Source organism: Anomaloglossus baeobatrachus, chromosome 4 (assembly GCF_048569485.1).
Source record: "Anomaloglossus baeobatrachus isolate aAnoBae1 chromosome 4, aAnoBae1.hap1, whole genome shotgun sequence".
NCBI classification, from domain to species: Eukaryota; Metazoa; Chordata; class Amphibia; order Anura; family Aromobatidae; genus Anomaloglossus; species Anomaloglossus baeobatrachus.
Window position 1 is genome coordinate 225,638,257 of NC_134356.1, and position 20,545 is coordinate 225,658,801.

A 20,545-nucleotide genomic window follows, 5' to 3' on the forward strand; every position below is an offset into this window, starting at 1 on the left:
TTTATTTTTTGCTTTTTTTTCATTCCACTTTGCTTTAGTTCCTGTGAAGCACCTGAAGGGTTAATAAACTTCTTGGATGTGGTTTTGAGTACTTTGAGGGGTGCTGTTTTGAGAATGGTGTCACTTTTAGGTATTTTCTGTCACTTAGGCCTCTCAAAGTCACTTCAAATGTGATGTGGTCCCTAAAAAAATGGTTTTGTGAATTTTGTTGAAAAAATGGGAAATTGCAGATGAACTTTGACCCCTTCTAACTTCCTAACCCCAAAACATTTTGTTTCAGAAATTGCGCTAATGTAAAGTAGACATGTGGGAAATGTTATTTATTAACTGTTTTGTGTGACATAACTCTCTGGGTTAAGGGCATACAAATTAAAAGTTTGAAAATTGCAAAATTTTCAAAATTTTCATCAAATTTCCGATTTTTTCACAAATAAAAGCAAAAAATATCGTTCTAAATTTATAACTATCATGAAGTACAATATGTCACGGAAAAACAATGTCAGAATCACCGGGATCCGTTGAAGCGTTCCAGAGTTATGACCTCATAAAGTGACACTGGTCAGAATTGCAAAAAATGGCCTGGGCATTAAGTACAAAACTGGCTTCGTCCTTAAGGGGTTAATGATACGGATACAGCAATTGCCAGGCACATTAATCTTATGCATGGGGGAGATATGAAAGTTAACAGATTTAGAGGAATTGAACTGGTTAAATCACTCAAAAGTTAAGGGGACCTAAACAAAATCCTACTATAGAAGGAAACAGCGACACCCAAGTGGCTTAATGAGCAGCTTAAAGGGGTTTTCCGATAAACAAAGCTAATTTTAACATTGATTTTTAATCAATAAATATTGGACTAAATAATTTCCACAATTGGATGTGTTTATATAAAAAAAAAATCTGGGCTGAGATATTCTTATATACAGTGCCTACAAGTAGTATTCAACCCCCTGCAGATTTAGCAGGTTTACACATTCGGAATTAACTTGGCATTGTGACATTCGGACTGTAGATCAGCCTGGAAGTGTGAAATGCACTGCAGTAAAAAAGAATGTTATTTCTTTTTTTTTTTTTTTAAATTGTGAAAAGTTTATTCAGAGGGTCATTTATCATTCAACCCCTCAATCCACCAGAATTCTGTTTGGTTCCCCTAAAGTATTAAGAAGTATTTCAGGCACAAAGAACAATGAGCTTCACATGTTTGGATTAATTATCTATTTTTCCAGCCTTTTCTGACTAATTAAGACCCTCCCCAAACTTGTGAACAGCACTTATACTTGGTCAACATGGGAAAGACAAAGGAGCATTCCAAGGCCATCAGAGACAAGATCGTGGAGGGTCACAAGGCTGGCAAGGGGTACAAAACACTTTCCAAGGAGTTGGGCCTACCTGTCTCCACTGTTGGGAGCATCATCCGGAAGTGGAAGGCTTATGGAACTACTGTTAGCCTTCCACAGCCTGGACAGCCTTTGAAAGTTTCCACCCGTGCCGAGGCCAGGCTTGTCCGAAGAGTCCAGGCTAACCCAAGGACAAAAAGGAAGGAGCTCCGGGAAGATCTCATGGCAGTGGGGACATTGGTTTCAGTCAATACCATAAGTAACGTACTCCACCGCAATGGTCTCCGTTCCAGACGAGCCCGTAAGGTACCTTTTACTTTCAAAGCGTCATGTCAAGGCTCGTCTACAGTTTGCTCATGATCACTTGGAGGACTCTGAGACAGACTGGTTCAAGGTTCTCTGGTCTGATGAGACCAAGATCGAGATCTTTGGTGCCAACCACACACGTGACGTTTGGAGACTGGATGGCACTGCATACGACCCCAAGAATACCATCCCTACAGTCAAGCATGGTGGTGGCAGCATCATGCTGTGGGGCTGTTTCTCAGCCAAGGGACCTGGCCATCTGGTCCGCATCCATGGGAAGATGGATAGCACGGCCTACCTGGAGATTTTGGCCAAGAACCTCCGCTCCTCCATCAAGGATCTTAAGATGGGTCGTCATTTCATCTTCCAACAAGACAACGACCCAAAGCACACAGCCAAGAAAACCAAGGCCTGGTTCAAGAGGGAAAAAAATCAAGGTGTTGCAGTGGCCTAGTCAGTCTCCTGACCTTAACCCAATTGAAAACTTGTGGAAGGAGCTCAAGATTAAAGTCCACATGAGACACCCAAAGAACCTAGATAACTTGGAGAACATCTGCATGGAGGAGTGGGCCAAGATAACTCCAGAGACCTGTGCCAGCCTGATCAGGTCTTATAAAAGACGATTATTAGCTGTAATTGCAAACAAGTGTTATTCCACAAATTATTAAACCTAGGGGTTGAATAATAATTGACCCACACTTTTATGTTGAAAATTTATTAAAATTTAACTGAGCAACATAACTTGTTGGTTTGTAAGATTTATGCATCTGTTAATAAATCCTGCTCTTGTTTGAAGTTTGCAGGCTCTAACTTATTTGCATCTTATCAAACCTGCTAAATCTGCAGGGGGTTGAATACTACCACTGTATGTGTCCCTGCTATGTACTGTGTAATATCTGTGTCTGCCTGTACAGGAACATGGTCTGATCATACCACAGCTCCTGGGCAGGGGAGGATGTAAAAGAGAGAATACAGATACACAACATGGGATCACAGCTGATTTCTTTTTGTGAGGTAATAAAAATATTTTTATCTAAAAAAATAAATAAATAATAATTTGCAATTTCATACTTTAATGTTTATGCACTTTATTACTTCCTCCCCTGGCCCAGGAGCTGTGGTATGATCAGACAATGTTCTTGTACGGTCAGACACAGCCATTACACAGTACATAGCAGGGATACATATATGAAACTATCTCAGGACAGGAAAAATCAAATTTTATTACAAAAACAAACCATCAAAATGCAAGTAGACTACAAATCACAGATTGGTTTGTTGAATTACATATTTAACAGAAAATTTCTTGATTCCAGAATAATCGTATTTGGAACAGAAAGATTGACGTAATCAAGACCAAAATACAAGAAAGGTTGATTCTGTAAACAAATATGACCAAGGTAAACAGACTTGTAAAAAGGAAAAAAGGAAAGGAATCAAGAATAGTAACAATGAAAGGGAAGGAAGGAAAGAAAAGTCCTGCATGGGAAGTTTAACCCCCCCGCGTGTTCTGGTACCCCCACCCAGCTTGCCGGGTCACCTCACTATCCAGAGTCCAAATTCTGGAGAATCTATAAACGGTACCCAGGGGGTCCAAGTGTCGAGAACCTTCTCCGAAGTATCCATCGCCTGGCATATCAGCTCCTCCATCCTGAAGAGCTCGATGAGCTCTGCCATGAGTTCAGTCTTAGGCTATGTGCACACGTTGCGTATTTACGTGCAGTTACACTGCGTATTGCACTGCAGCGTAACTGCATGCGTCCTGCGTCCCCAGCACAATCTATGAAGAGTGTGCATAATCCATGCACATGTTGCATTTGAGATCGCAGCGATTTGCATGTTGAAATTTTGATCCAAATCGCTGCGCTGAAAAAAGCAACATGTCACTTCTTTCGTGCGCTTTGGAAGCTGCTTCCACTCTGTATGGGAGAGGCAGCATCCATAGCGCATGAAATCGGCATCTATTCTGCAGATACACTGCATCCATTACGCAGTGTTTCTGCAGCGATTTGAAGTGCACATGCACTGCCAAATTGCTGCAGAATTTTCTGCATGGACACTACGCAACGTGCACACATAGCCTTAAAGGGGGGCTTCTTGTTTCCATAGTCTAGGAAGCAGCCTCCTAGCCGCTGCCAGGAAGTGTCAGAGCAGGCTCCTCTTGTACTTGGAGATGGGGAACTCACTCAAAGACAAAAGAGCAAGCTCGGGGGAGGGCTGAACCCCAGACACGGAGACCATATTGAATAGATCAAACACATCCTCCCAAAATGTTCTGATTGGAGGGCAGTGCCACCAGATGTGTATGTAAGAACCCCTTCCCCTCAAACATCTCCAACAGGTGTCGGGAACCCCAGGAAACATCGCCCTAATGGTCGTCGGGCATCTGTACCATCTGGATAGAATTTTATAGCTCCTTTCCTGTGTTAGTGCGCACATTGATGAGTGCTGCATAAATAGCAAGATCTCCTCGGAGAGAGGTCTACCCAAATCCTCCTCCCACTTAGAGAAAAAGTAGGGAGGCAGTACTCCTCTCTGTAACCTCTCCCACGAACAAGTTGTACAACAATGAGAGAGTGTGGGCCAGTGGCTCGTTACCTAAGCATAAATGTTCAAAGGATGTAAGTGTCCGAAAGATGTTATGAGGTGAGGAACATTTTTTTTTAAACACATACCATTGTGGAACTTATTATTCCAACATCTATTGATTAAAATTAACTTTGTTCGTGCGGAAAACCTCTTTAACTTTATCTGTTTCTTTTAAAAATCTGTCCCTACATCTTTCCTCTAAAACTAATGTTCAATACTACCTAGGTATTGATGATTGCTCCCTATTCTAACTGTTTTTAGCTATATTTCCCTCACTAATACCCTATACTCTTTAGGCATTGACCATTGCTTCTTATTCTACTTTTGGTTTCTTATTATAATTATCTGGGTCACTTTCAGTGACTGACCTTAGAAATCCAATATATTTAATGGGTGTTTTTGATTATTTTGTTGCATTTGCAGCACAGCTTTTTTCTCTGATAGGAGGGATTAATCATCTCTGATTTATTAAAAGCCCCCTATATTGGCATAGGGCGCACCTAATGATCCCTCTGTCACTGCGGAAACACACATGGCAATCACTTCATAAAGGACCGTGGAAGTCCGGCATCAGCCCTTGGTAATTATGCGGGCATTAATCCAATGAGCGGTGTCCATCACTGAGGAGTAATGTGTCAGTAATTGCGTCTTAACGTGTGGTCTTGGATTAAATCCGGGACAAACCACTGGTAACTATGCAGTGATGACATTATTAGCAACATCCTGAGGGACCCTCTCACAAAGATGTGTCACTGTCAGGCAGAACTGTGTAAAATGTGCCCACAATATTAGCACCACTGCATTTGCCATCAGGGGAGGTGCAATCTCATTCAAGAGTAGGCAGCTGTGATGATGTGGCTGGAGCTGACTCCGTACATGGATTCTGCCGCTAAAAGCCTACGACATTTGGGTTTTCAGAATGATGGAACCGTATTACACATCATTACCTGGCATAGCCTGGAGCGGGGAGAAGACCTGCCCAGGAAGTGACTCGGATGCCCAGCATTAAGAGTCATAGCTGTATATTATGTAAACCCTACACATGGGCGTTACAGGTTCCTCCCCAATTTTTGCAGGTGATGCAACACTTTGCATACCAGACAGGGTATACTTGTCAGTACAGGACAGTGGATTTTTCTGCACCCTCTCAACGAAATGGTACACATTTTTGAGAGCAAAGTTCCATATTTTCCCCCCAGTATGTACTGTACCATTATGACCCTTCCCATTATTGAGGAAGAAACGCAGGAAGAAAGGATATCATTTTGGGGAACACTTATACCAGCCTCACACTTGGGTATTGCCCTTTTTAGGCCGGGAGCCACAACACTGCACGACAAAATTAGACTGGGAATGAAAAGTATTCCTGTGCATGTGGACTGTTACCCCTTGGGGCTCTATGTAATACTATGTTAATTCTTCTGGATTGGTGACATGAAAGCATTTTATACTGACACGGTTTATGACTTTGCACATTATTTCTAATACTTCTGTGTCATATATCTGCTCAGGGATCCTAATCGAGGGATAATAGACTAGGCCCTAGATATGTGTTGCTTTGGGATCAGCTTTTAATTGACTTCTTAAATGTTATATTTGAAATAGTCTCTTTATGCTGGTTACCCCTCTTACAAAGTAAATTTATTTTATTCCACTTCACTTTCTGAGAAACTTCTCTACCATAGGCCAGGGCCACACGGGGAACTAGTGCGATCCTTGCATGACACTCGGCTCGCGCTGGCAGCACAGCAGGAGCAGAGTGTCATGCGAGTGTCCCTGCGACTGAGGTCTAACCATGCGAGCGGACCTCAGCTGTGGAGGACAGGCCGGCACTGAGGAGGGGAGGGAGGGATTTCTCTCCCTCTCTTCTCCGTAGCAGAGTATTGCGATTCTCGCCCTGCACTCGTGGTACACCGGTGTATCGCAAGTGCAGTGCGATTTTTCTCTCGCCCCATACACTTGAATGGGTGCGAGAGAAAAGAGTCTCGCATTACAATCGCAGCATGCTGCGATTGTTTTTTCGGTTCGATTAGGACTGAGAAAATAATCGCTCATGTGCGCTGACACACAGGCTAAAATTGGTCCGAGTGGTATGCGATGTTTTATCGCACTCCAATCACACCGTTTTTCTCGTCGTGTGGCTTAAGCCTTATTAAGATAGATGATTTCTCTTGTCAGCAACTCTTTACACAGTTATAACACTTTCAGTGTCAGTTTAAAGTGTGTTAAAAGAGGCTTATTGCATTCAGTCCTTATCTCCAGCCCTGTTTCTTAGTTGATTAGTCACATTCACATACACTAGATCATTTCAGGACATACACATGCTCATCATTTCACTTGTGCCATTCTTGCTTTATGCATCAGTCAGGTTAGCAATTCGACAGAGCTGTTGATATTAATTTTTAACTGCCTTCAGCTCGATCTTGAGCCATGGTGACCTTATGAATGAACGTGCTGAGAAAGATCGATCTTCTGTAAGCCTAGATAGCTCCACCAGGGTCTTTCTCCTTTATGTTGATAGTATCGAGCCATCAGGTTGCTGCTCCTCTTCTCCTTGTTCCTTCTATTATTCCGACCATCATGTTATTCTCCAGGGATTGCTCTTTTCGTATGATGTGTCCAAAGTAGGCTTGGTGATCCTTGCTTCGAGTGACATGCCTGGCTTGATTTGAGCACTTCTGATAATGAATCCAAGATTGATATTGATAGCTGAGTGTATTTTATAATTTACCAAACAGATCTGCACATTTCATATTGGGTATGTTTTGGTATTGTGGCTGAGGGGTTTCAGGTTAGGTGACCACCATCACTCTGATGAGGTTGTCCTTTGTTTAAGGTTAAGCCATCAGTAATAAACTCATAGAAAACCACTTCAAATAGATGCCACAAAGTTGGAACAGGTCCTGTACAAGTATCTGTATTTTCAACAAAAATAACAATTCTGGATCATATTTCTCTATATGGCTATGTGCACACATTCAGTATTTGGACGCAGAAATTTCTGCATAATTTCTGAATCTCTTGGCAGGAAAAATTCGCGGTAAAAACATGCATTTTGCATGCTTTTTTTCTGGTGGCTTTGGACACCAGTGAATGATGAGATATAAAACACAGGTCTAAAAAAACATAAAAAAAATCAGGTTCCAATGTTTTTTTTCCATGGATAAGGGTATTTTGATGGTGCTGAATTAAAAAAATCCTATTACTTCTGCTGAATTGGTGCTAATTTTTGAGATAATGGACATCCATGAAAATAATGCATTCCCCCAAATGCGACTTATGTGTGATAACAAATGCAATAGTTTTCGTCTGTCTTTTGACTGTGTAACAGTGTCTTAGGTGATGAAATATCCCATATAATTATTTTGTATTTCAATTTGTAGGCCTACAATGCTATAAAAGAGACTTTACAAAGCCAGAATTCTACTGTGAATTTGCTGAGGAAAGAAGTCGCTACAGTAAAAGTTTGTCAACCCAGTCTTGGTTTATACCCAAAATGTTCAGTCTTAAGTATATAAATAGATGTAAAAATTATGACTTCAAGAAAAGCAGGAACAGTGCTGATGTATTCTGCTACATCTGTGGAGAGTACATGGCTGAAAAACAAAGAAATATCACAGATTTTGTGCATCGTGTATATCTGGCTTATTTTGAAGTACAGCTTGGAGACCAGGCTAACTCTCGGGCTCCACATATGGTGACCAAAACATGTGGATTATCTATGACACTGGACAAATGGTGAACGATTGTTATTTTTATGTTCTAAAGATTAAAGGCTTTAATCATTACATGAAAGCTTGAGTTTGATGATCCTGATTTGGAAATGAGCAAGGCGACCTATTCCACATGGAAATTACGTTCCCATACCAGTGTTTACCAGACTATCCACTGTCAGACCCTGGAGAGAGGTAGGGATTGGAATGTATGGTGGCAGGTAGTGGAAGTGAATGAGGAAAGCTCTTCGAAGCCTCAGCCATTATGTCCAAAAGAACTCAATGATCTAATTCAAGACTTAATTCTGTCAACCAAGCATCTGATCTTTTAGCGTCCAGAGTTAATGAAAAAAATCTTATAAAGGAGGAAGTTAAAATTACAGCCTATCGGACAAGAAAAGAGAGGCTTCTTCCATATTTCAAGCAAGAGAAAGAACTTTTATACTGCAATGATATCCCAGGAATTGTACTTCATTTGACACTAACAGAATATCGACCAGAAGACTGGCGGCTTTTTATAGACCAGTCCATTAAAAGCTGGATATGTGTTCTCTTGCACAATGGCAACTGTTGTCTCTTTCCATTGTAATAAAAATGCCTTAAAACATTCTCTTTCTCATTATTCTGGTATTTGGCAAATATAAATAATTTTGGTTCCTAATTGAACTAAAATGGGAAAGGTTTATTCTGATTTGAAGTCAGATAGTGAGAAAAACATGGATGTGTGTCTTTATAGATAGTGTATGTAAACTTCTGATTTCATCTGTTTTAACAATAAGTCGCTGGTGCCCAAGAACGAAATCATTCGCCCACTGCTTCATATTAAGCTAGGATTAATGAAGCAATTTGTTAGAGCTTTGGATAAATCGTGTAATTGCTTCAGATATATTTGTAGATCATTCCCTGGACTGAGCATGGGAAAAACTGGAGCTGGAATCTTTGATGATCCTCCTATTCCTAAACGATTTCAATTTTACCATATGCATGGATGACACTGAGGCTTTGTCTTAGAAGAGTTTTGTCTCTGTTGTGCACAACTACTTGGGTAATCACACAGCAGGCAATTATGAAGAACTGGTACAAGATCTAATCGCTGTCTTCAGAAATTTGGGAGTTAATACTAGCATAAAGATGCACAATCTCCATAGCTATTTAAACAGATTTCCAGATAACCTTGGAGACTTCAGCAAGAAAGAAGGTGAGAGGGTCCAACAGGATAGGAAAGTGAGGAACAAGGTGAGAGGTTCCACAAAGATATGGAGATGAGGAGTAAGGTGAGCGGTTCGATCACGATGTGAAGGTGATGGAGGAGAGACATCAAGGCAGATGGGACATACACATGATGGCAAACTACTAATGGAGTCTTGAATGCTCTTGATGCTATGTACAGGAATAGCAGCTACATCACACTCAGTTTATGGAGGATCCCTGGTGTAGTCACTAACCACAGGTCTCCGCATCTTCGTACTGCTCTGTTCAGGCATCTTGTCAGAGGGGTTTCCCATCACGTTGATGTTGTTGTTCCAGTCAGCGGTGCCTGATCCTTATACGACCTCAATCCTGCCTCGCTCATGATCAGCGCTGGCCTACCTCTGATATAGTCGAGGTGAGTGTGTACCGATCAGTCACACTTTACACAGTTGTGGCAAGATTCAGGAACGAGAGATTGCAGCGTTTTGCCTAATTTCACTAGGCAACATGTGGCGGCATTACACAGGAGAAGACCGAGCTCTTAATGCGTTCGCCTGTCTTGCGCCATTGCCAGGCCATGCCCCAACAACTGTTTATTTTTTCATTTGCATTTCTTTACTTTTAATAGGGAAAATTTTATTTTTTACTTCTTTTTCTAATGAAATCTCTGCAAACTAAGTGAACTCTGTGATGTTGCTATAGTCTCATTCAGACATGTCTGTTATGCATGGACATCTGAATGAGGTTTTGCTGTATTTGGAAAGGCATCAGAAGAGATAACTATCTCAATGATTACAGCGCTGTGCACATTCAAGTTCAGTGTGCAGAGCGCTTTAAACCTTGACAAAGTCATCACTTCTGATGTGCCTTGCAGTAGTAAAGCCTTATGCAGATGTCCATGCATCACGGACGTCTTAATGGGGCTTTATATTGAGCAGAGCCCAATCTGTTTAATACGGTTTCAGAGCTCAGGTCGTGATGATTCCACTGCTGGGCTCTGAACATATTGGTGGTGAGAACATGTCTGCAGTCTGGTACACTACTACTATTCCCGGCTTACCAACCTGTTCTCACTGCTGGAAGAAGTCACCGAAATAGTATTGCCCTCACTGATCAGAGCAGGCCTGAAGAGGTAACTGCTTCCAGTGGAGAAAACAATTCAGTAGGCTGGCATTAGTAGTACAATACCATACTACCAACATGTTCTCACTGGCGGGACCCTAGTACCCATACCAACTGTCACAGTAGTGCAAGTATCAGTACCTGGGAAATTGTAGCTCAACATTCAGGGCTGGGATATAAGATGATGCCTGGTTCCACCTACAGCAGGGCACTAGACTGTCCGGGGCATTCACAGTTGAGGCAGCCACAGTTTAGGAGATCAGGTTGTACATCGACCACAGTCCCTTATGGCCAGGGGATTTGCAGTGTGTAAATTTCATGGTCTAGCACCAGAAAATAAAAATGACTATTACCAGTTTACAGTGTACAGGACATACAGTATTTGAATATTTTCTACTAGTACTGCACAGTCTGTGTTTCATTTACCTTTTGTCCTTTACTAACTATAGTATTCTGCTTCTTGAACTAATCAGCAGTTTGATGTCTGATTCCTTTCACAATAGAGCATCGTATATGGCTTGTGGTACTAGTATGGGGAACTTTGAGCATATTTTTAGTATACAAGGAGATACCATTTGATAGTAAATCTATGCAGCTTTCTGTAGAGAATGCTTGCATTATAAATATTGTAGTATATGTAATAAGGTAAACCTCTTTTCATGACAAGATTGTTTTGTTTTTGTTCCCCATAGGCGCCATCTTGGGCACTTTTGCTCTGTGCTGTAGGCTTATTTGTGTACCAGTCTTTGGATGCTATTGATGGCAAACAAGCCAGAAGAACCAACAGTAGCTCCCCACTTGGAGAGTTATTTGACCATGGTTGTGACTCTATATCAATAGGTAATACTCCCTTTTGTTGGACTTGATTCTAACAACTTTGATATGTTTTGTTTGTGGGGGTTTTTTCACTTTTATTTTACATTTTCCAATGTTTTTTTCTTTACTAAGCTGCAACATGTTAGGGGGGAGTTCCTTTATATAATTATTGTTCTTCTCTCAATACAGTGTTTGTAGCAGTGGGGACGATAGCTGCAGTACGTCTTGGAACTATGCCCAGCTGGATGTTTTTCTGTTGCTTTGTCAGCATGTTCATGTTCTTTTGTGCCCAGTGGCAGGCCTACGTGTGTGGTACTCTGAAGTTTGGATTGTAAGTTGTCATTTTTAATGCTTTCTCAAAACACATTTAAAAACATGAGCTTCAAACGTAATTTTATATATATCCACATTATACAAGTCTACATTGGCAGTTGCATGCATCAAGTCGTGCTGCAAGGCTCAGCCATGACAAATTTTTAACATGCTCATTATTTTGTTCCCAAAGAAGATAAGTCACCCCCAGAGATATCTGGCAACAGGTTATCTACTCTGTCCATTGAGTAACACCTTTACACTAAGGCGAATTGAGCCAAGTGTGCATGTGGGTTGAACAAGGATTTAGCTGACAACTAGTGATGAGCGAGCACTACCATGCTCGGGTGCTCGGTCTTCAAAACGAGCAGATCCGATGCTTGTGACTAGGTTTTGAGTCAAGTACGAAGTATAACTGAAGTCAATGGGAAACTAGCATTTTTACGGAAGATCTAGAAAAATGCTTGAGATTTCAGTTGACTTCCATTATACTCGATAGAGTCCGTGCAAGCATCCGACGTACTCTTTTCGATGACTAAACTCGCTCATCACTACTGATAAGATAACTTTTGAGGGAATATGGCCACCTATACTGTCTGAATACTGTCTGAATAATTTCCATTTTAAGATTTCTTTTTAGTACATTTGATTTAGTACATAACGAGTATCTTAGTTGTAAACTTAATTAACTAACGTGTCATCTTTTCCAGAATTGATGTCACTGAGCTGCAGCTTTCTGTGACTGGAGTATTTCTGCTGTCTGCGTTTTGCGGAACTACTTTTTGGGACTTTGAGGTAATATATAGAAGCATCATGTTAAATTCTCATATTGGGTATGGAAAGTCTTGCATATGAATGATGAAATTAACTTATACTCCTAAATATTACAATCAGTTTTGCATCCTCTTTCACATACGGTACCCAAGAATGACCACCAACTACCAGTATATGTATAAGACCTAATTATACCATGGCTGGTGGGCATCCTCCGATAAAGGCAAGCTTTTTTAGTGTGAAGGAAGTGGCTCACTGATGAGCATAGATCTGTCCTCCATGGTAATGCAAATATGTATCTGATATATTACTATTTTTTTCGACTATAAAGCATACCGGACCATAAGATGCACCAAGGTTTTAGAAGATGAAAATAGGGAAAAAAAATTATTTGAAGCAAAAAAGAAATATAGTCATGATGCACTGTAATAGGGGAGATTTGCTGTTGACACTGTTATGGGGGATAATGTCCCCCACCCTGGTGTATATGTTCTCCATCCTGGTATATATGGTCCCTATCTCTGTCCCATCCTGGCATGTGTCCCCCGTCCTTGCATATATGCCCATCATCCTGGGCCCAACCTGCTAAATATGACCCCCCCCCCACCCATACTGGTATATATGACCCTCATCTTGGTATATGTGACCCTCATTCTGTTATATATGTCCCGCATCATGGGCCCATCCTGGTGTATATGCCTCCCATCTAGCTGCACACATTAAAAATAAATGTTTATATTCACCATTCATCTGCTCCCCCTATGAGTGATGTCCTTTTTTTGATGCTGGAAACTGACTTCATTGTGTAAGCGGCACAACACATAACATCAATGCCTCGCATCCCCATTTACACTCCGATGTCAGCTGATGGAGTATTCACTGCTCTCCATGTCCGGGATTATGGGCATGGAGACCTGGTGAATATTCATTCTGTTTAATAGAAGACACACATTATTGCCAGCCGCTGCCGGAAGCAAGGGCAGGTGACTGATCACGTGTGCCCGCTATTAAAGAGAGTGAATATTCACTGTTCCCATGCTTGGGGTTATGGGCATGGGGAGCAATGAATATTCATTCCCTTTAATAGTGAGCACATGTGATCACCCAGCTGTTGGCTTCCTACATCTTGTATCAGAACTCACTTGAGGCTCTTATTTGCTTTCTTTTCACTTTCTGCTGCCAATGGAATGTTTTTAAAGATCAAAGGATTCTCAGGTAATTATATGGATAAGTTGTTTTATTAAAAGATCCATTTTAAATGAGCAATGCCATATACCGAACAGTAAATATATCGTAAAACACATTATCTAATGTGGATTTACAATCACTAAATCAAATGTGTTATGTTTTTAAACTGTTAAAAACAAATGCAAAAAATGTCAAGTGATAGTGCTTCTAGTATACTTAAGTGCCAATAGCTAAGGAACAATATGTTGTGGAGCAGCAGTTTTCCACTGTTCTCCAGCTGAGGAAACTACACTTGGTAAGTCCTGACACCCGCAGTTAAAAGGAAAAGTAAAACCAAGTTATAAGATACTAATAAAATTAAGCTCAAATTTCACAGCAGCTACTGTGACACAGCTTAGTCCACTGCATTGAAGTATTGCAACACTTTAAGAGGTTAAACAAATGTGGAAACCACACAGTGGAGTCAAATAATCCATAAATCTTTATTAATCAGAGTCATAGAAACAAACAATTAAAAGGAATTGCACACACAATTCCTAAGTGACAAAACATGGTTAAAGAGGACAATTAGAAGACCTCGCACACGTGGGGACCAGGGCCTTATAAGTAATAGATGACTGAAGTTTTATAGATTATTGTATCTAGTGAAAGCAGTGGAAACATATAAATCTCAGTCATCCAAATGTAACAGTCCCCTCCTTAGTGAAAAGTTGCATGGCATGGAATATGGGAGTTCCCCTAATTTCCTGGCACTACCGTGTCCAGGATCAATAAAGTAAGGTGATCACAAGGTACATACCAGTAGTTTAAGTAGGAGGGAGAGGTCCAGGGTCCGCGCCCAACAGCCGTTTCGGATTGCCTTTTTCAAGGGACACCGCACGTGTCAACTTTAAGAGGTTGTCCAGTAGTCGGACAACCCCTTCAAAATTACAATATTCCTCCATGCAGAATAGTCAGCTTATACTTCTCCCTCCAGTGCCACAGCCATTCCAGCTTCATCATCGACGGGTCTCCCATGGCTCATGTGACATTCTGTCACATGAGCCCTGCAGCAAATCAGCAGCTGCTAATTTTCCGCTTAACTCACATAATTCTGACAGATTTGACAATCTGAAGAAAAGAAAGCTATTGCTGCTCTTTGACTTCCTGTAGATGACAGTTTTGTCCAAAGGAAGTGACAATGGAGTGGCCTCTGATTTTCTGCAGGGCTCATGTGACATAACATGGATAGCATGTGGATCATGCGATCCACAGCAGACCCTTTGCTGGAATAACATTGGCACCCAGGGTGAGAATTAAGAGGTTTTCCTCTTTGAGGGAATAATATAATTGAGAAGGGGTTGGCTGAGTAGTGGACAATCCTTTTAACTTAAAAAAAAATCACGTGAAATGGTTCTCGGGCCATTACACAGGTCTTTTGTCCTCCTATCTTCATATTAGTATTTGTCTCACATCTTCTCAGTTCTGCAGCGTTTCATGACCTTTCTGTCAGGTATTCCACTCTTTCTCCATCTCTAGGGTGGGACTGGCTCTCTTACTACTACTGCTTTGACTAATTTCTGGCAATCTTGGTTCATTTTATTCCATTTTTGAGCCATGTCTCTATAGATACCTACCTGGGGTATTTTGTACATCTGTTTGCATAGCACCATATGTATTATTTGTGGCGGGTTTATTGCTTTTGCACACTCAGCTCCACTCTATATGCACCCTCTATTTCTATACAATAGACCAGATGATGTTTGGTATATAATATCCCTTTAAACTTTTCATCCCTGTAAGCGTTTCCTCCACAGTGTACTCTTTAAAAGGAACCTGTCACGTGTAAAAATGCTATTAACCTGCAGATATGGGGTTAATCTGCAGGTTAATGGCATTCTAAACCTGCCCAGTGCCTGCATAATAAACCCCACTGCAGGAAAAGAACTTTAATGTTCCTAACAGCGTTTTTGTTTGTCATGGAGGCGGGCAGACTCTGGTTCAGTTGCCGCCCTGTGTATGGAGAGCGGTGGCTGTAGCCACGCCTCCCGCCGCACTGGCTGACAGCCGCTCACAATTAGAGGAAGCTGTCAGTCATTGTGAGGGGTGTGGTTATAGCTGCCGCTTTCGATACACCGAACGGTGACTGAACCGATGCCTCCTCCGTGATTGAAACTGGAATGCTGCCAGGAGGATTAAAGTTCCTTTCTTCCCGGCAGCGGGGTTAAGGCTATGTTCACACTAGAAAAATGATTTTTCTTAAGAAATTTCTTAAGAAATTTCTTAAGAGTGCACCTGTGTTAAAAAACGCACCAAAAACGCACCTGCGTTTTTGCCGCGTTTTCGGTGCGTTTTAGGTCCGTTTTAGGTCCGTTTTTGGTGCGTTTTTACCGCTGGTTGCTCCCTGCGTTATTGTGCCAATTATCTATGGCAAAAAACGCAGTTAGCTGCAGAAAAGAAGTGACATGCTCATTCTTTTTCTTAAGAAAATCTACTGAAAGAATTTTCTTAAGAAAAAAAACGCAGTGTGTGCACAGCTAATTTTTTTTGCCATAGGTTTTGCTGGGGAATGTCTGCAGAAAGGTTACAAGAATTTCTCAAGAAATTTCTGCAGCAAAAACGGACCAAAAACGGACCAAAAACGCAGGTAAAAAACGCAGTGTGTGAACACAGCCTTAATGTGCAGATGCCAGGCTGGTTTAGAATGCTATTAACCTGCAGAGTAACCCAATATCTGAAGGTTAATAGCATTTTTCCACATGACCGTTTCCTTTAAGTGATCTGTTCTTTTTCAACACCAACTGTTGTTCATATTTTTCGGGACATTTTTGCAGTCTGTATACATATTGTACTTGTAACCCTACTCCATAGTTAAAAGCTGCAGTCGCTTTCATTTTTGTACGATCTTGGAGTCCTGTGTGGTTTTTGCCTTGTTTGACATTCTCAATTTATTTACTTTTATCGTAATTGTTTATTAAAGACTTCTTTTACTCATTTTTGTAGGTTCTTGTTCATTTATTTGTGGTATTAGCACTTCTTTAGTGTTGAGGTTAAAGGATTTTTTCCATTACACTAGGATAGGTCATCGATATCAGATTGTTGGTGGTTCTAGTGTTTCTGCCACCACCACCCATCAGTGTTACCACCTACAGAGGCTCAACGTAAACAGTGTAAGAAGATGCCATAGTCAAGTTATAGCAGCTGATCCTGATCTGTAGTGCCTGGTAGTAGCCAATAATTAGTGTGACTTTGTGGAGTTTAGCGTTGTACACTTTTTACATCCAACCACTACTGGTGCTGATAACTGGTGGGGCTTTGTGTTGTCTCACCTTCCAACGATCTTCTGCAGATGACCTATCCTAAGGATCAATATAATGAAAAACCCCTTTAATGTTGCTTACAATTGTATGATTACAATGTGTGTTGAACAACACGTTGGGGCTACCTCAATATGTTCTATAGACAAAAATAACAGGAAAAAAAATTAAGGTCTCCCCCAAAACCTCACAAACCAAAATGCTGTGTATGTCGATGTTTTACTAAGGCTCTCACGAACGTCTGAACACCTCAAAATGCCAAACATAATGTATGACAGAAGCCTTACCGATTTGTATGTTTTCATTTAAGATTCCTATGATTGGATTGCCACTGAAATTTCTCCCACTTATGGGAATTGTGTCAGGAACAATTTACTCCTGTAGCAACTATTTTAGAGTCATTCTCAGCGGTGGAGTAGGCAAAAATGGATCTACGGTTGCAGTAAGTATATTTTTACATATAGTACGTGTTATGTATGCTACTGTGTACATTGATTTACTGTAAATGTGGGTTGCAGATGTTCAATATATTAAGATCGAAAACCTAATACATTTATTGGTATACCTGTGCAAGTGTTACACATGCACTACTAGACTTATGTACAAGGTGCAGGGTCTAATAGGTGTGCTGTCAGTATAAGGGCTCTTGTCCACTTGCGTACCGCTTCCGATGCTAGAGCATCGGAAGCGATATGCTAATGACTCTCTGCTGCAGGTGTCAGCCGAGGGTCATGCGATCACATCACAGGAGCGGTAAAGATGGAAGGAGCACTTTCTCCCCATCTCCTCCGCTGTCTGTCTCTGCGTGCACCGCACTGCAGTCACATTAACATGCGTGTGCAGTGCGATTTTACACAAGTGTGAGCCGAGACTCGGTGCAAAACACAGCATGCTGCAATTGCACAGAGAGCACGATTTGTGCTGTAGAAAATTAAGCAAGAGGACACTGTCTCATAGATTAACACTGGTCCGAGTGCAATCAGATTTTTTTTATCGGATCGCACTCGCATATGAAAATCGCAAGTGGACATGAGCCCTAAGACTGATGCTGGGATAATACACTGAATTACATTATACTACTTAAATAGTGCAGTTATTAACTATGTGATCAAAGGAAAGCATCATATTTTTTTGGGGGGGGGGATTTATGAATATTGTTAAAAAAAAAAAAAAAAGGTAAAAGAATACTTATTTGATATTGTCAAGTACATACAGTTTGAATCAGAATGATTCAGTCCCCATTACAAATGTTGTTTGTTAGCAGAATTTACAAACTTTTGGATGTTTTGGTTTATTTTAATCACGCACTGAGAACACAAGAATGTTAGTGACCTGGATGAAATGGCCCATGAGGATTGGACTACAAATCCTCAGGAACGCTGCCAGAATCTGTTGTCTGAAGTAGTACAGTAGTGATGAAGGGGGAATAGGCACCAAACTCTTGGAGCGGTGCAGTCACAGCCAGTGCTTGGCTGAACACCATAAAGAGGACCTTTTACCACATTTTTTATTTTGATCTGGACACAGCATGTAACAGTGGCTGCAGAGCAGAATAAAAAGTAGTTTTGTTTTTTTTGTTCTTAACTCATTAGGCATCAAATATTTTCATTGCTAAAATCTCCACAACGGAGAGGCAAAACAAAACCATTAGGCTATGTGCACACGTTGCGTTTCACGTTGCGTTTTTTCCCGCGGAAATGCTGCGTTTAGAACCGCAGCGTTTCAGTGCCAAATAGCATGCGTTCAGCTTCCTCAGCAAAGTCTATGAGAAAACCGAAAAATCAATGCACACGCTGCGTATCTAAACGCAGCGTTCTGGATGCCAAAAATCGGTGTGGGAAAAAAAAAGCAGCATGTCACTTCTTTTGTGCGTTGTAGCTGCGTTCTCCACCCATTGAAATCAATTATGTGGGTCAGAACGCAGCTACACCGCAGTTTGCTGCATTTTTGTTGCGGTCCACATGCTTTATCGGCATACAGAACGAAGGCATTTTACCTGGAAGTGAGGTCAAGAGGTTTCCTGTTGACCTCACTTTCTGGCAAGGTTCAGGAAAGCCGGTGTCGCCAAAGTGCCAGCCCCGACCTTCGACCCTCCCCCCCCTCCCGAAAATCCAACATGGCCGCGCGCACAGCAGCGCACCGGCCGCCCTACTCCTCTGTTTCTGTCGCATGTGCAATAACACATGCAACAGAAAACTGCTCCCCAGGCCCTGCCAGGTCACCCCCTATTCCCGCCCGGTGTACCCCCGGTAACCCCCGTACCTGTCACAGCGCTGATCCCCCGCGGCCCTCTCCTCCTTCACAGTGCGCGCCGGTCACATGTGCCGAGCAGCTGACAGCTTCCTGTGTTCAGTGTGAGCTGCGCTGGCTGCTGCTCGGCACACTACAGCTGTGACCCAGGGAGAGTGGGTGCAGATTCTTTGCACCCACTCTCCTTAAATGGAGGGTCTGCACTACTAGAAAATGGGGGACACGTTCTCTGAGCGTGCCCCCCATATGCTAGAAGGTCCAGAGGCGACGTAGGACATCAAAAATGGATTACTGCGGACCCAATTTTTTTTCTTTTCTTTTCAATAAATTGGTGAAAGAGGATATGTGTTGGGGGAGTGTTTTTTCAAATTTTTTTTTGTTGTCAATTTTTTTTGCTATTACTGTCAATTAGTTATGTCTGGTATCAAATAGACGCCGTAACATCACTAATTGCTGGGCTTGATGCCAGGTGACATTACACATGTGGTATCAACCCCATATATTACCCAGTTTGCCACCGCACCAGGGCATCTAATGGATGCGCCACTTCTGGGGCGGCTGCGCTCTGCTATTTTTAGGCTGGGAAGAGTCCAATAACCATGGCTCTTCCCATCCTGAGAATACCAGACCCCAGCTGTCAGCTTCACTTTGGCTGGGGACCCCACGTTTTTTTTTTATTTTATTTTATTTTATAAATAAAAAAAACCAAAAAAAAACCCAGCTTGGGGAGCCCTCCAAATTCATCACCAGACAAGATGAAGCTGTCAGCTGTGGTTTGCAGGCTACAGCTGTCTGCTTTACCCTGACTGGCTATCACAAATAGGGGAAAACCCACGTCATTTATTTTAATTATTTTTTTTGGGCTAAATACAAGGCTAGGCACCCTTTAGTGCCACATGAAAGGCACTAAAGGGCGCCAGCTTAGAATATGCAGGGGTGTGGGACGTTATATATATGTTTGACATCCATTGACGTATTTTTGGCTGTGTGCCCACAATCAGGGTTTGCAGCGTTATGGGCGCAGAGTGTTTTCCCTGCGTCCATAACGCTGCGTTGTGCAGTAGAAGCACAGTGGAAGGATTTTTAGAAATCCCGTGCCCACTGTACTGCTTTTCTCCGCAGCATAAACTGACCTGCGGCGTGGCTTCCCGAGCCTCAGCATGTCAATTTATGCTGCGGAGACAAGAGTGTTCTCTGCAGGTAGAATAGAACTAAAGTCCACAGCAGCCTGAACCCAAATCTTGGGCATGGGTAGATGCGTTCTCCTGTGGGCAACACTCACATCTCTGCAGGAAGGCTGACACTGTGTACTGGATGTACTGTGGGCACTGTCACTGGATCATGTGGTCAAAAACGCACCTGAATAAAACGCATTGAAAACGCATGAAAAACGCATGCGTTTTTTATGCGTTTTCCCAAAACGCATTGTTTACAATTGTCCCCTCTGCCAGAGGGTGCGTTTTTTCTGCACTGAAAAAAACGCAATGTGTGCACATAGCCTAAATTCTCCTTTGCAGCCTTTATTACATTACATGTCTAATTCAACATGAAACGTATGCTAAAAGGTCCTCTTAATGGGTATGTACACACTGTGTTTTTATCGCGTTTTGTGTGCAGATTTATCACAAAACTGCATGCAAATCCTTATGCC

General features: G+C 41.8%; 1 protein-coding gene across 1 annotated transcript in view; it reads left to right on the forward strand.

Annotated features, from left to right (window-relative positions):
- Positions 1-20,545, forward strand: part of CHPT1 (choline phosphotransferase 1) — a 70,129-nt gene that overhangs the window by 24,958 nt on the left and 24,626 nt on the right. The window contains exons 2-5 of the mRNA XM_075344706.1: positions 10,951-11,098; positions 11,264-11,405; positions 12,097-12,181; positions 16,955-17,086. Coding sequence (XP_075200821.1) covers positions 10,951-11,098; positions 11,264-11,405; positions 12,097-12,181; positions 16,955-17,086 — 507 coding nt within the window. The remainder of the gene's footprint in view (positions 1-10,950; positions 11,099-11,263; positions 11,406-12,096; positions 12,182-16,954; positions 17,087-20,545) is intronic.